This window comes from Rhinoraja longicauda, chromosome 23, assembly GCF_053455715.1.
Source record: "Rhinoraja longicauda isolate Sanriku21f chromosome 23, sRhiLon1.1, whole genome shotgun sequence".
NCBI lineage: Eukaryota > Metazoa > Chordata > Chondrichthyes > Rajiformes > Arhynchobatidae > Rhinoraja > Rhinoraja longicauda.
The window spans coordinates 32690801-32704486 of record NC_135975.1 but is presented as its reverse complement, the minus strand read 5'-3'; the positions used below and the strand labels follow the sequence as shown (position 1 = coordinate 32704486).

The following is a 13686-nucleotide window of genomic DNA, read 5'->3' as shown; positions in this document are numbered from 1 at the left end:
TTGGTCGGATCCCTTCTTCAGACGGAGAGGTGAGGTGTGTCGTGGAGAGAAATAAACTGGAGGAGAGAAGGCCAGAACAAATCGGTCGGCAACGGATGACCTCAGGAAGAATGGAGCCCATAATGGTCATTGTTGCATTGGGAAGGTGTGACAATGAGGGTTACAAGGATGTGAACAGTGGAACTGGTAGGATGACTCAAGTGCTGGAGTAACCCACCAGGTCAGGCAGCATATCTGGAGAATGGGTGGGTGATGTTTTAGGTCTAGACTTCAGGCTGATGGGGAGGGGAGGCAGGACAAAGCGTGGCAGATAATAGGTTGAAACAGGCGTGGGGAATGTCTGACAAAAAGATGGTTGGAGCAAAGGCCAGAGATAAGAACTGAAGGTGTGAGCCAGGTTTGAAGAGTTGTACCTTGTGAAGCTGGGGAGGAAAGCAGCAGGAAGGGGCAGGGTCACGGGGATGTGTGGAGGGGAGAGTAAGTGCGACTCCAGGTGGAACATGGGAAGGAAGTGGGGGAAAAAAGAGTCAGACTCAAAACTATTAAATCAAGAATTTGCATTTATGTAATGCCTTTAATAACATTTATCTGCATTCAGTTAAAGTATATATAAACCAGTAAGTAATGTTTAATCAAAACAAGTGTTTTATCAGCTGCATGTTAAGCGCACACAATTTACTCAACTTGGTTGTCTTGAAATTGCTAACTTTTGGCATTATTTCATAATCATCTTGCACCTGCATTTTACTGGCACTGCATTCAGGCTTGGAAAACTTGCAGCAGCTGTGTATCCTGCAGCATGTGCATTTATGTTGTATTAATAATAATATTTTATAAAGTGATTTATCCCTTAAATGTGATCAGTAGAATTAAGAGGTTAGAATCCATCATCGATGAAACCCAATGTTTTTAAACCACGGATTGAATTTTAAATTGTAACAATTTGTTCCAATCATTCACTGGATTCCACACACGGTCGACCTCTCCAGTACAACTCAAAACTTATTCATCTGTCTGGTGACACGGCAGACATTATTCCATAGGTGCTAGTTGAATTGTGAAGCTTAACACCACCAAACTCCTAATTACACCATATGTGATTAGTAGATCTCAATGTGAATGCATTTTGTGAAGTACAGATAATGTACCCGTTGATCATAGAATCACGCAAGGATGCAAAGATACATTCTGGAAGTCTACAATTAAGTTTGGTTCGGCAGTCACTTATTATTGTCTACATAACGTTGTTTCATTGCTCTGTATTTCCTAAGGTAATACAAAGCTTCCAGTTCCTTGATCACATACTGTCCCCGGGCTATGAGTTCCTTGATTTTCTCAGGATCCGTAACGTCCTTGTTTTTCATAAAGGCTGCCTTGAGATGATCGTTGAAGTAATCTGCTCCTTTAGGATATTCTCTGCCAAGGTGCAGCAACTTTAAGGCAAAACATTGATCTTTTAATCAAGGGTTAATTCAATCGTTCAACTTTTACTGCATTTAAACAAATTGAACACTAAAAATATTCAATTGGCTCCCCAGCAATTAATCAATTGCCTTACAGCTTCTTGTTCCAGTTGAATACCTGTTTATTGTTAAAAAACACAAAGTGCTGTAGTAACTCAGCAGGTCAGGCAATATCCCTGAGAACAGGGATAGCTGACTTTTTGGGTTGGAAACCTTCAGACTGGTTGTGAGGACAAGACAGGTGCAGGACAAAGCCTGGCATGTAATAGGGGAACATGGGCGAGGAGGTTTTTTGATAGGCAGATGGTGGATTAAAGACATTTGGGGGAGGTGAAGGGGGTGACGGTTGAATCTGGTTGAAGTTGAAGGATATGGGTTGTTTGCTATGACAGTAATGGGGGAGAGCAATCTCAGATTGTAGAAAAGCAGATTTGGGTTGGAGGCCTGAGATGGTTATTTTCTCAGATTTCCCAGGATCGACACTTGTTCGGTCCTGACTAAGGGGTTTATGGGGTTTGTATGTACTCCCTGTGACCACACGAGTTTTCTCCGGGTGCTTCGGTTTTCTCCCACACAAACCTGGGTCTCTGGTGCTACAAGGCAGCAACTTTACTACTGTGCCACTCCTCTGAGTACAACACTATGACTCTTATGACAGCCATATTATTCAAGCATTGTGTTACCTTCCCACTGTGAAAGCTTTAGAGACACACAGATTAACTTCCCTTTGATTTATTTAAAGTGGAAATACCCTATTCCAAATTTATCTTGAACAAGTTATCATCAGAAGATCGTCCACAAATCTAACTTCAGGTCTTGGGCTTAACGAGATGACAGCCTTAAGATGGGTGGGTAGAGATTTAAAAGGGATCTCAGGGCAACATTTTCATTCAGAGGGAAACGATCGAAGCAGATACAATTATGATTTTTAAAGACATTTGGTTGGACAGGTATATGGATAGGAAGGATAATGTGGGCAATGGGACTCACCCAATATGCCAACTTGATCGCATGGACAAGGTGGGCTGAAGGGCCTGATTCCATGCTGTACAGCTCTATGACTTTAACTACACAGCTACCTGCCAACATGACCATCCCTTTTGTGCAGAACCACCAGCAATAAGAGGTACCTTGGGAGAAAGCTCGGGAAACCCTAATTATCTAATTATGCATCAACAATTTTCTCTGGGAATATCACACACCGAATAGCAATGTGGAACAGGAGTGAGTAGATAATTAATGGGTCCCCAGCGTGATCCAAGGGGGTTAAAACCCAACAGAAATCCACCTATTTGTGCGCTGACATACATAGCCAGGATTGGGCTAGAAACCTCCCAAACTAAATGACATGGTTGATCTTGCAGCAAATCAGTGTATGCACGGAATCATTGCTGTAAATTCATGTTGAGGTTTTGTTGCAGACAAGCCAGAAACTTACATTTTTGTACAGTTTTATCACTTCACTTCTCAGAGGATTTGCCATGTTCTTCAAAAGGCTCTCACTCAACTTACCAATGACACTGTAACAAAGAAAAACAACTCAAATTCAGGCATTCAGAATAGGCAAGGGCTTGGTTTGATCTCTGACCCAAATGACTGATACAGTGACAATAGATCTCTTACTCAGAATTGTATTAATTTTAGCATACGGTCTTTGAAGCCAGCTTCTGAATTGCATGCCTTAGTTTAGTTTAGGTTAGAGATACAGCGCGGAAACAGGCCCTTCGGCCCACCGTGTCCGCATTGACCAGCGATCCCCGCACATTAACACTACCTTACACACATTAGGGACAATTTTACATTTATACCAAGCCAATTGACCTACAAATCTGTACGTCTTTGGAGTGTGGGAAGAAACCGAAGATCTCGGAGAAAACCCACGCAGGTCACGGGGAGAACGTACCAACTCTGTACAGACAGCACCCGTAGTCAGGATCAAACCCGGATCTCTGGCCCTGTAAGGCAGCAGCTCTACCGATACGCCACTGTGCCGCCCAAATGTCAACGTACAAGAATGTAGACAGCCAAAGGCAATACATTCAAATGCACACTATAATAATTACTCCAAAAATCCCAGATCAACAAATATTGAATCAGCCACTGAAAATGGTGCAAGCCAATCCCTAAGACCCTACTTCTTCAGATTGAAGAAGGGTCCCAAACCGAGATGTCACCTATGCATGTCTTCCAGAGTTGCTGCTGGACAGCTGAGTTACTCCAGCATTTTGTGCTTTCATTTTAAGAGATTTTTGTATTATCAAAAGCCATGGTTGAGATGCCAAAAGACTGAAAGGAAGATAATGTTATGGCCTTACGTAAGAAAGGTTACAAGGAAAAGCCTGGGATGACAGGAAGGCGAACCTATCACCAGTGGTGCGTAAAACATTGGAGGGGATTCAGAAAGACAGAATTTGGAAAGGCAAGGACCAATGTTGCAGTGGTAATTTTTTAGGTGCTGGAGCTGTCACTGGTGCCCACTAGTTAAAATTCCCCGCTGTTTATTTAAAAATTTTTTTTACAGAGGTGCCGGAGCGGTGCTCCGGTGAGCACTGCACCCCATGGCAGGGACTGATTAGGAATGGTGTGGGAGCTTGTACATTAGAAGGATTGTTGTTTCTGTTAAGACAGGGGGCTGCAAAAGCTGCGTCTCTGTGAAGGTGTCAGCCAGCTGCGCAGCAATTGTGGCTTTCATCCTGGATAGCATCCAGACCACGGGTGCTGTCTGTATGGAGTTTGCACCTTCTCCCCGTGACCTGTGTGCGTTTTCTCTGGGTGCTCTGGTTTCTTCCCACACTCCAAAGACGAAGGATAATTGGCTTTGGTAAAATTGTAAATTGTTCCTCATGTGTGTAGGATAGTGCTAGTGTGCGGGGATAGCTGGTCAGCGCGGACTCGGAGGGCCAAAGGGCCTATTTCCACGCTGCATCTCTAAACTAAGCTCAACTAAACACTTGCTTGGTATTCAAAGGGCATCAATCACCCTACATAGACAAGGAGGCCTGTTTTCAGCAGTGTATTTGATTCTGTAAAATAGTTAGTTGAGTGTCTTTTGTCTCTCATCATGTTCAGTCTTCAGTCCTTTAGTCACAGTTCCATAATTTGTTTTGTTAGTTGTGATATGTTTAGTTTTAGTTACTTTTAGTTTTAGTTAGTTATTAGTCTAGTATAGAGATAATAGCACGGAAACAGGCCCTTCAACCCACCGAGTTCGCACCGACTAGCGATCCCCGCACATTAGCACTATCTTACACCCACTAGGGACAATTCACATTTATACCAAGCCAATTAACCTACAAACCTGTACATCTTTGGAGTGTGGGAGGAAACCGAAGATCTTGGAGAAAACCTACTCGGGTCACGGGGAGAACGTACAAACTGTACAGACAACACCCGTGGTCAGGATCGAACCCAGGTCTCTGGCACTGCAAGCTCTTAAATGAATCCAAGGGATTTAACTGCCCGCACAGGTACATTAAGAACAACTACTGCCGACATTAGTTAATGCACCATTAACTATATTTACATGCATTAGACCCACTCTCAAAAACTAATTTAATCTCCAAATCTCTAAATTGTACACAGCAATTAAACACTAACTCCAGTCTCACCCCAATTCCATCTACAACAAATCTCATTTTCTCCTCATCCCCACCCCGAATCTTATAAGGGGAAACTGAGAAGAAGAATAAACTATACTTCGTAGCATTATGAAGAACAAATGGTGACCTCATTGAAACTTCTAAAATACTTGTGTAAAAACCAGACACAAGAAACCTCAGATGCTGGAATCTTGAACAAAACATAAATTACTGGACAGGGCGACATGGTGGTGCAGCGGTAGAGTTGCTGCCTTACAGCACCAGAGACCCGGGTTTGATCCTGACCACGGGTGCTGTCTGTATGGAGTTTGTACCTTCTCCCCGTGACCTGTGTGGGTTTTCTCTGGGTGCTCCGGTTTCTTCCAATACTCCAAAGACGAAGTCTTTGGCTTTGGTAAAATATCAATTGGCTTTGGTAAAATTGTAAATTGTTCCTCATGTGTGTAGGATAGTGCTAGTGTGCGGGGATTGCTGGTCAGCGTGGACTCGGTGGGCCGAAGGGCCTATTTCCGCGCTGCATCTCTAAACTAAGCCAAACTAAACACTTGCTTGACAGCATGAATATTGACAGATCATTCAAAAAACAAAGTGTTGGGAGGAACTCAGCGGGTCAGACAGCATTTGTGGAGGGAAATGGACAGTCAACATTTTGGGTGGGGAGTAGGAAAAAAAACCTGCAGATGTTGGTTTAAATCGAAGGTAGACACAAAATGCTGGAGTAACTCAGCGGGTCAGGCAGCATCTCAGGAGAGAAGGAATGGGTGACGTTTCGGGTCAAGACCCTTCTTCAGACTGATCAAAAGGGTCTCGACCCGAAACGTCACCCATTCATTTTGGGTGGGGATCCTTCTTCAGACTGAGACTCAAGGGTGTAGACTACTTAGGACTCAGATATGTTTAGGTTTATTATCGTCACGTGTAGTGTATTATTGTCAGTGACAAGCTGTGTTTTGCAAGCTGAACTCAAGTATTGATTCACCTCTACCCCATTGTGGACTTCAGTCTTTGTCCATGGAACTGTTGTGATACAATGCTGAGAATTATGCACCTCCGTATCTTCCCCTACTCACTTAAGTTTGACTAGATGGTATATCTGTATAGTATTCTTGACAATAATAAAGCTAAACCTAAACTCACAATAGGCAGACCAAAGGGAATGATAAAAAATACGGATTTATAGTTCTCAGTACTGTAGCACACAAGTTTCAGAAAGCAGATTCCAATGACTGCAATGGGGTAGAGGTGAATTGTACCCCAGCTTATGGAAGAACCTTTCAGAGGCTTGATAAAGGAGAAATGTCATCAGTCAGAGGGTGGTGAATCTTTGGAACTTTCTACCTTAGATGTTTACAGGTTGCAGACAGATTTGTGTCTGTGAAAGGAACCAGGGGGGCATGGGGTTGGAGCTGGGAACAGTGGCCACGACCTTGGTCATTTGGGGTTTACCGAGGGGCATGGGGTTGGAGCTGGGAACAGTGGCCATGACCGTGGTCATTTGGGGGTTACGAGGGGCATGGGGTTGGAGCTGAGAACAGTAGCCATGACCGTGGTCATTTGGGGGTTACCGAGGGGCATGGAGTTGGAGCTGGGTACAGTGGCCATGACCGTGGTCATTTGGGGGTTACGAGGGGCATGGGGTTGGAGCTGAGAACAGTAGCCATGACCTTGGTCATTTGGGGGTTACCGAGGGGCATGGGGTTGGAGCTGGGTACAGTGGCCATGACCGTGGTCATTTGGGGGTTACCGAGGGGCATGGGGTTGGAGCTGGGTACAATGACCATAACCTTGGTCACTCTGGGAGGTGCCGAGGGGCATGGGAATGGGGATGGGTAGTGTGGCCATGACCTTGGTCATTCGGGGAGGTGCCTGCAGACACTGTAGAGGGTCGAGGGACATGGGGATGGGGTGGGTACAGTGGCCATGATCGTGGTCATTCGGGGAGGTGCCTGCAGACACTGTAGAGGGTCGAGGGACATGGGGATGGGGTGGGTACAGTGGCCATGACCGTGGTCATTTGGGAAGGTGCCAGCAGACTGAAAGGGATCGAGGAACTGGGTTAGAGCTGGGTAGAGTGGCTATGACCTTTGGTAATTCGGGGAGATGCCTGCAGCCACTGAATGGGGATGGGTACAACCTGGACAAACTGTAGGGGATCATGGGGCATGGGGATGGGACTTGGGTACAGGGGCCATGAGCTTGGTCAGTTGGGGAAGTGCCTGCTGTCACTGTAGGGGAGCCGAGGGATATGGGGATGGGTACAGCGCCATGTCGTTGGTCAGTCGGGGATGATGCCACCAGGTACTGTGGAGATAGAGCTGGGCACAGTGGCCATGTCCATGGGTATTCGGGGAGATGCCCACTGACACTGTAGGGGATCGAGGGGCATGGGCTGGGCACAGTGGCCATGACCTTGGTCATTCGGGGAGATGCCTGCAGCCCTGCCCCGGGGACTGCGGCCCTTCTGCCCGCCGGGGCCGGCCTGTACTAGCCTGTACTGTGGTGGCAGCGATATGGACCACCTCCCCTTCCCCGTCTCTGACCTGGTTGTCCGCCACCATCGCCCGCTGCCCGCTGCCGGCTGTCCGTCCCCGCCCCGCCCCGCCCCGTGCTAGGCCCCGCCCCGCCCCGCCCCGCGCTAGGCCCCGGTCCTGGGCCCGCGTTGCCCGGCAACCGGCGGGGAGGGAGCGGGTAAACAAGGCCCGGGCCGGGAGCGACATGGTGAGACCCGCTCCGGGGGGGGGGGGGGGGGGGGGCATGGGGGGGGGGGGGGTAGAGAGGGTGGAGGAGAGGAGATAAGGGAGGAGAGAGGGTAGAAGGGACGGAGTGGGGAGAGAGAGGGAGAGAGAGAGAGAGTGAGAGAGAGAGAGAGGGAGAGAGAGAGGGAGAGGGAGAGAGAGGGAGAGAGAGAGGGTGAGAGAGAGGGTGAGAGAGGGAGAGGGAGAGAGAGGGAGAGAGAGAGGGAGAGGGAGAGAGAGGGAGAGAGAGAGGGTGAGAGAGGGAGGGAGAGAGAGGGTGAGAGAGAGAGAGAGGGAGAGAGAGAGAGGGAGAGAGAGAGAGAGAGAGAGAATGAGAGAGTGAGAGAGAGAGAGAGAGAGAGAGAGTGAGAGAGAGAGTGAGAGAGAGAGAGAGAGAGAGAGTGAGAGAGAGAGAGAGAGAGAGGGTGAGAGAGAGAGAGAGAGAGAGAGAGAGAGGGAGAGAGTGAGAGAGAGAGAGAGAGAGAGAGAGAGAGAGAGAGAGAGAGAGAGAGAGTGGAGGAGAGAAGGAGACGGGGGAGAGAGGGGAGAAGGGGGTAGGGAAAGGAGAGAGAGAGGGGGATGAGAGAGGGAGTGGAGAGAAGGGACAGAGAGGAGGGAGAGGGGAGAGAGGGGACAGCGAGAGAGAGGGGGATGTGAGGGGGAGAGAGGGAGTGGAGGAGAGAGGTGAAGGGCATAGTGGGAGAAGGGAGAGAGGGGGAAGAGAAGGGGCTGAGGGGAGAAGGGGGATAGGGAGAGAAGGGACAGAGAGGGGAGACTTTTGTGGGCAGGAGACTGGTATGGGGGTACAAGGGACTGGGGGAGGGGGAGGGAGCGTGGAGGTGACTGAGGGTTTGGGTGCAGGATAGTTTGGGTATTGGGGGAGGCACTGGAGGGGAGGAGTGTGGGTGACTTTTGCGGGGATGGGTGCAGACTTTGTGGGTGGGTAGGTGAATTTTGGGGGGGGCAGGTGGGTGACTGGGGCGTGACTTTGGGGGTGAGGGGGAAGCACAGGAGACTTGGGGAAGGGGGGGCGTGCTGGAGATTTTGGAGGTGGGTGAACTTGGGGGGGGGGGTTGGGTGCAGGTGACAGGATGGTGGGGGGGGGTGGGAGCAGTATATTTTGGGTGTAGGTGCTGGGGGTTTGGGGAGGGGGAAGTGCAGGAGAAGTTTGTGGTGTGGGTGTCTTGGGGGGGGGGATGGGTGAACAAAACATTGGGGGTGGGTGGGTGCAGGAGACTAGGTGCTGGAGACTTGGGGAGAGGGAGTGCTGGAGACTTGGGGGGGGGGTGGTGATCTTTGGGGGTTGATGGGTGCAGGAGACGTTGGGGGTGGGTGCTGGAGGCTTTGGGAGGGGGAGGTGAATGAGGTTTTGGGAGGATGGGTGCATGAGACTTGGGGGAGGGGTTGGCTGCAAGAGATGGGGAGGGGGGTGCGGGAAACGGAGGGTGCAGGAGTCATTTGGGAGGGAGGGAGCAGCAGGTTTCGTGGGGGGGTGGGTGCAAGAGGCTAGGGGTCAGTGGGAGTTCAGGAGAAATGGGCACAGGATAAATATCACTAAATATCTACCTATAATTATCACTAAAGAAATAAAATACCTATCATCTCTGGTGTTTACTGTAAACATTAGTGACTCCAGTAAAGCATCTCTTCCTACTGCTGTATTATTGTCATGTGTACAACAAAGGGGCAAAAGGCATTTGTTATCGTGCTGCCCAATCTAATCAGATGATACCATATACATGAATACAATCAACCGCAAAGAGAAAAATACCAGAGTGCACAATATAGTTTCTCAGCATTGCAGTGAAGCAGTTCCACAGACAAAGTCCAATGCCCGCAGTGAGGTAGTTTGGAAAATAGGGCCCGTACCCTAGCTTATGGAAGGACCATTCAGAAGTCTGATAACCGAGGAGAAGAAGTTATTCCTGAGTGGCGGTACGCACTTTCAAGCTGTTATATCTTTTGGCCGACAAGAGCAAGGAGAAAGGGAGAATGAATGGGGTGAAAAAGGCCCTTGATTATGTTGGCTGCTCTCCCGAGGCAGTGTAAAGTGCAGATGGAGAACATGGTGGGGAGCCTGGTCTGGGCGAAGGGCTCTGCCAGATCCATTACTCTCTACAATTTCTTGCGGTTTTGGGCAGAGGTGTTAACAAACCAAGCAGGGATGCAGCCCGATAGTATGCATTTCATGATGCATCTGCAGCAGTTGGTAAGAGTCGTTGGAGACTTGCCAATTTTCCTCAGTCCTGAGGAAGTAGAGGTGTTGCCGTTCTTTTTTGGCTTTAGCTTCAATGTGTTCGGTCCAGGGCAAATTGTTGGCAATATTTATGCCCAGGAACTTGAAGCCCTTGATTATTTCCACTTCGGCACTATTTTGCTGATTGGGGCATGTACTCCATAATGCTTCCTGAAGTCAATTTCTAGCTGCTTCGTCTTATTGACATTGAGGGTGAGGTTGTTGTCCTGGCACCATGTTACTAATCTCCCGAGATGCTGCCTGAGAAATCCTGTCTCCACCTATATCCTTCCTTTGTCCCGCACCCTGACATCAGTCTGAAGAAGGGTCTCGACCCGAAACGTCACCCATTCCTTCTCTCCCGAGATGCTGCCTGAGAAAGCACTTCAACTCCCCCTCCCATTCCCAGTCTGACCTTTCTGTCATGGGCCTCCTCCAGTGCCATAGTGATGCCCACCGGAAATTGGAGGAACAGCACCTCATATTTCGCCTGGGCAGTTTGCAGCCCAGTGGTATGAACGTCGACTTCTCCAACTTTAGATAGTCCCTCTGTCCCTCTCTTCCCCTCCTCCTTCCCAGATCTCCCTCTATCTTCCTGTCTCCACCTATATCCTTCCTTTGTCCCGCCCCCCTGACATCAGTCTGAAGAAGGGTCTCGACCTGAAACGTCACCCATTCCTTCTCTCCCGAGATGCTGCCTGAGAAACAGCATTTTGTGAATAAATCGATTTGTACCAGCATCTGCAGTTATTTTCTTATGTTACTAATCTCTCTCTGTCTCCTTCCTGTACTCCGTCTTGTCATTGTTTGAGATTCGACCCACCACAGTGGTGGCATCTGCAAACCTGTAGATGGATTTCGTCTCGGTCCAAAACCAGAGATTCAGAAGAAGGGTCTCGACCCGAAACGTCACCCATTCCTTCTCTCCAGAGATGTTGCCTGTCCCGCTGAATTACTCCAGCATTTTGTGTCTATCAACCAGTAGATGGTGTTGGAGCTGAATTTAGTCGCACTAGGGTTGCCAACTGTCCCGTATTAGCCGGGACATCCTGTATTTTGGGCTAAATTGGTTTGTCTCATACAGGACCGCCCTTGTCCCGTATTAGGCCTGGGGGGGCGCTGTAGGCCCGGACGCTGTAGGCCCGGACGCTGTAGATCCGGATGCTGAAGGTCCGGACAGTGTAGGTCCGGACAGTGTAGGCCCGGAGGCTCGGGCGCCGCCTAACAGAGGTTGCATTACAACCCGCCTCCCGGCCTGGGCGGCCGCCATTGGTGGAGCGGGAGCACGGTTGGCTGGTTGAGATCGCGTGGGGCGGCACGGGGCGGTGACGTCACCTTGTCCCTTATTTGGGAGTGAGAAAGTTGGCACCCCTACCGCCCAGTTTTGAGTGTATCGTGAGGAAAGCAGGGGGCTGAGAGTGCATCATTGTGGGGCACATGTTGAGAATTATTGTGGAGGTTATACTGTCATCTATTCTGTCTGTGGGTCAGAATGTTAAGGAACCAGAGACAGAGGTAGGTGCTGATTCCTAGGTTGTGGAATTTGGAGATGAGTTTGGATGGGATGATGGTGTTGAAGGCAATGCTGTAGTCAGTAAATAGGTCTGATGTGGGTGTCCTTGTTGTCTAGATGTTGTGGAGATGAGTTTAGGGTCAGGGCGTCCACTGTGAACCTGTCAGGGAGGCTGGAGATAATTTGGGTGGCAAGGTGACCCAGTGGTAGAGTTGCTGCCACTGTTTCGCAGTTTTGCTTTTATTTTGAGAGCACTAGAATATTTAAAAAACAGGGATGTAATGCTGAGCCTTTAGAAGGCACTGGTCAGATTACATTTGGAGTACTGGGAGTAGTTTTGGGCCCCATATCTGCTGGCGTTGGAGAGAGTCCAGAGGAGGTTTACGAGGATGATCCCGGGAATTCCTGATATTGAGGGCGTGCAGCGTAGGTTTACTAGATTAATTCCTGGAATGGCGGGACTATCATATGTTGAAAGACTGGAGCGACTATGCTTGTGTACACTGGAATTTAGAAGGATGAGAGGAGATCTTATCGAAACGTATAAGATTATTAGGGGGTTGGACACGTTAGAGGCAGGAAACATGTTCCCAATGTTGGGGGAGTCCAGAACCAGGGGCCACAGTTTAAGAATAAGGGGTAGGCCATTTAGAACGGAGATGAGGAAAAACTTTTTCAGTCAGAGAGTTGTGAATCTGTGGAATTCTCTGCCTCAGAAGGCAGTGGAGGCCAATTCTCTGAATGCATTCAAGGGAGAGCTCGATAGCGGATAGCGGAGTCAGGGGGTATGGGGAGAAGGCAGGAACGGGGTACTGATTGAGAATGATCAGCCATGATCACATTGAATGGCGGTGCTGGCTCGAAGGGCCGAATGGCCTCCTCCTGCACCTATTGTCTATTGTCTATTGAATGAATGGGTTAACATATGATGAGCGTTTGACGGCACTGGGCCTGTACTCGCTGGAGTTTAGACGGTTGAGGGGGGGGCCTCAATGAAACTTACTGAATAGTGAAAGACCTCGATAAAGTGGATGTGGAGAGGATGTTTCCACTAGTGGGGGACTCTAGGACCAGAGGGTACAGACTCAGAATAAAAGGACGTACTTTACAAGGGTCCCACACTCCAAAGACGTACAGGTATGTAGGTTAATTGACTGGGTAAATGTAAAAATTGTCCCTAGTGTGTGTAGGATAGTGTTAATGTGCGGGGATCGCTGGGCGGCGCGGACTCGGTGGGCCGAAGGGCCTGTTTCCGCGCTGTATCTCTAAATCTAAAAAAAATCGAAACCCCAAAGGTGTACAGGTTTGTAGGTTAATTGGCTTTGATTTTTTTTTTATTGTAAATTTTCCCAAGCGTGCAGGAAAGTACGGGATGATCGCTGGTCGGCGCAGACTCGTTAGACTGAAGTGCCTGTTTCCACTCTGTAACTCTAAAGCCGAAAACCTACAAAGTTAGTTTAAGTGTGTATGTGATTTGGACTTAGTAAAATACCAACTATAGTAAAGTTCATACAAGGATCAGGACTCCAGAATATCTTCATTTGTACCATGTCAAACAAATTTGAATATAAACACAAAGTGCTGGAGCCAGGGCCGTCTTAACGCATGGGCCTGATGGGCACTTGCCCGGGGGCCCACGAGCATAGGGGCCCCATGCTGATCTGTGTATGTTAAGTGACTTGCAATAAATAAATACTACTTTAAAAAAGTAGGTTCAATAAGTGCTTTTTTCGCAACATTTTCAGTCCCTAAGTGCTTCTCACAGCGATCTGTAAGTGCTTTTCGCAACAATGTAGCACCCTAAGTGCATCGCTAAGTGCTTTTCGGTAAGTGCTTTTCGGCGGCACGACAGGGGGGGGCTGGTAGGGAACGGGGGTGGGGGGGGGGGGGGGGGTGGGGGTGGGGGAGAGTAACGGTAGGGGCCCCAGTACACTACTTTGTCCGGGGGCCCATAATGCTGTAAAAACGGCCCTGGCTGGAGCAGCTCAGCGGGACAGGCAGCATCTCTGGAGATAAACGGTGGGTGACATTTCAGGTCCGGTCCCTTCTTCAGACCCTTCTTCAATCTGAAGAAGGGTCCCAACCCGAAACGTCACCCATCCTTTTTCTCTAGAGATGCTGCCTGACCCGCTGAGCCACT

General features: G+C 48.9%; 2 protein-coding genes across 6 annotated transcripts in view; one reads left to right on the top strand and one right to left on the bottom strand.

The window, feature by feature from the left end:
- Positions 1 to 574: 574 nt before the first annotated feature.
- Positions 575 to 7763, bottom strand: LOC144605000 (electron transfer flavoprotein regulatory factor 1-like). 2 transcript variants are annotated; one of them, XM_078420012.1, is made up of 3 exons: positions 7603 to 7763; positions 2902 to 2983; positions 575 to 1433 (listed from the first exon to the last, which is right to left on the bottom strand). In XM_078420012.1, exons 2-3 carry the CDS (start codon positions 2944 to 2946, stop codon positions 1221 to 1223), a joined length of 258 nt encoding a protein of 85 aa, XP_078276138.1. In that variant the 5' UTR covers positions 2947 to 2983; positions 7603 to 7763; the 3' UTR covers positions 575 to 1220. The 2 variants fall into 2 exon arrangements, with proteins under 2 accessions (XP_078276138.1, XP_078276139.1); XM_078420013.1 differs by lacking the exon at positions 7603 to 7763 and adding an exon at positions 6401 to 6493.
- The window catches only part of dnai7 (dynein axonemal intermediate chain 7), a 66910-nt gene continuing 60913 nt past the window's right edge, over positions 7690 to 13686 (top strand). For 2 of the 4 annotated variants that reach the window (XM_078420009.1, XM_078420006.1), the window contains exon 1: positions 7721 to 7780. In XM_078420009.1, the coding sequence (XP_078276135.1) occupies positions 7778 to 7780 (3 nt within the window). In that variant the 5' untranslated portion in view covers positions 7721 to 7777. Of the gene's footprint in view, positions 7781 to 13686 lie in introns of all 4 variants that reach the window. The other 2 variants (XM_078420007.1, XM_078420008.1) reach the window with 2 other exon arrangements.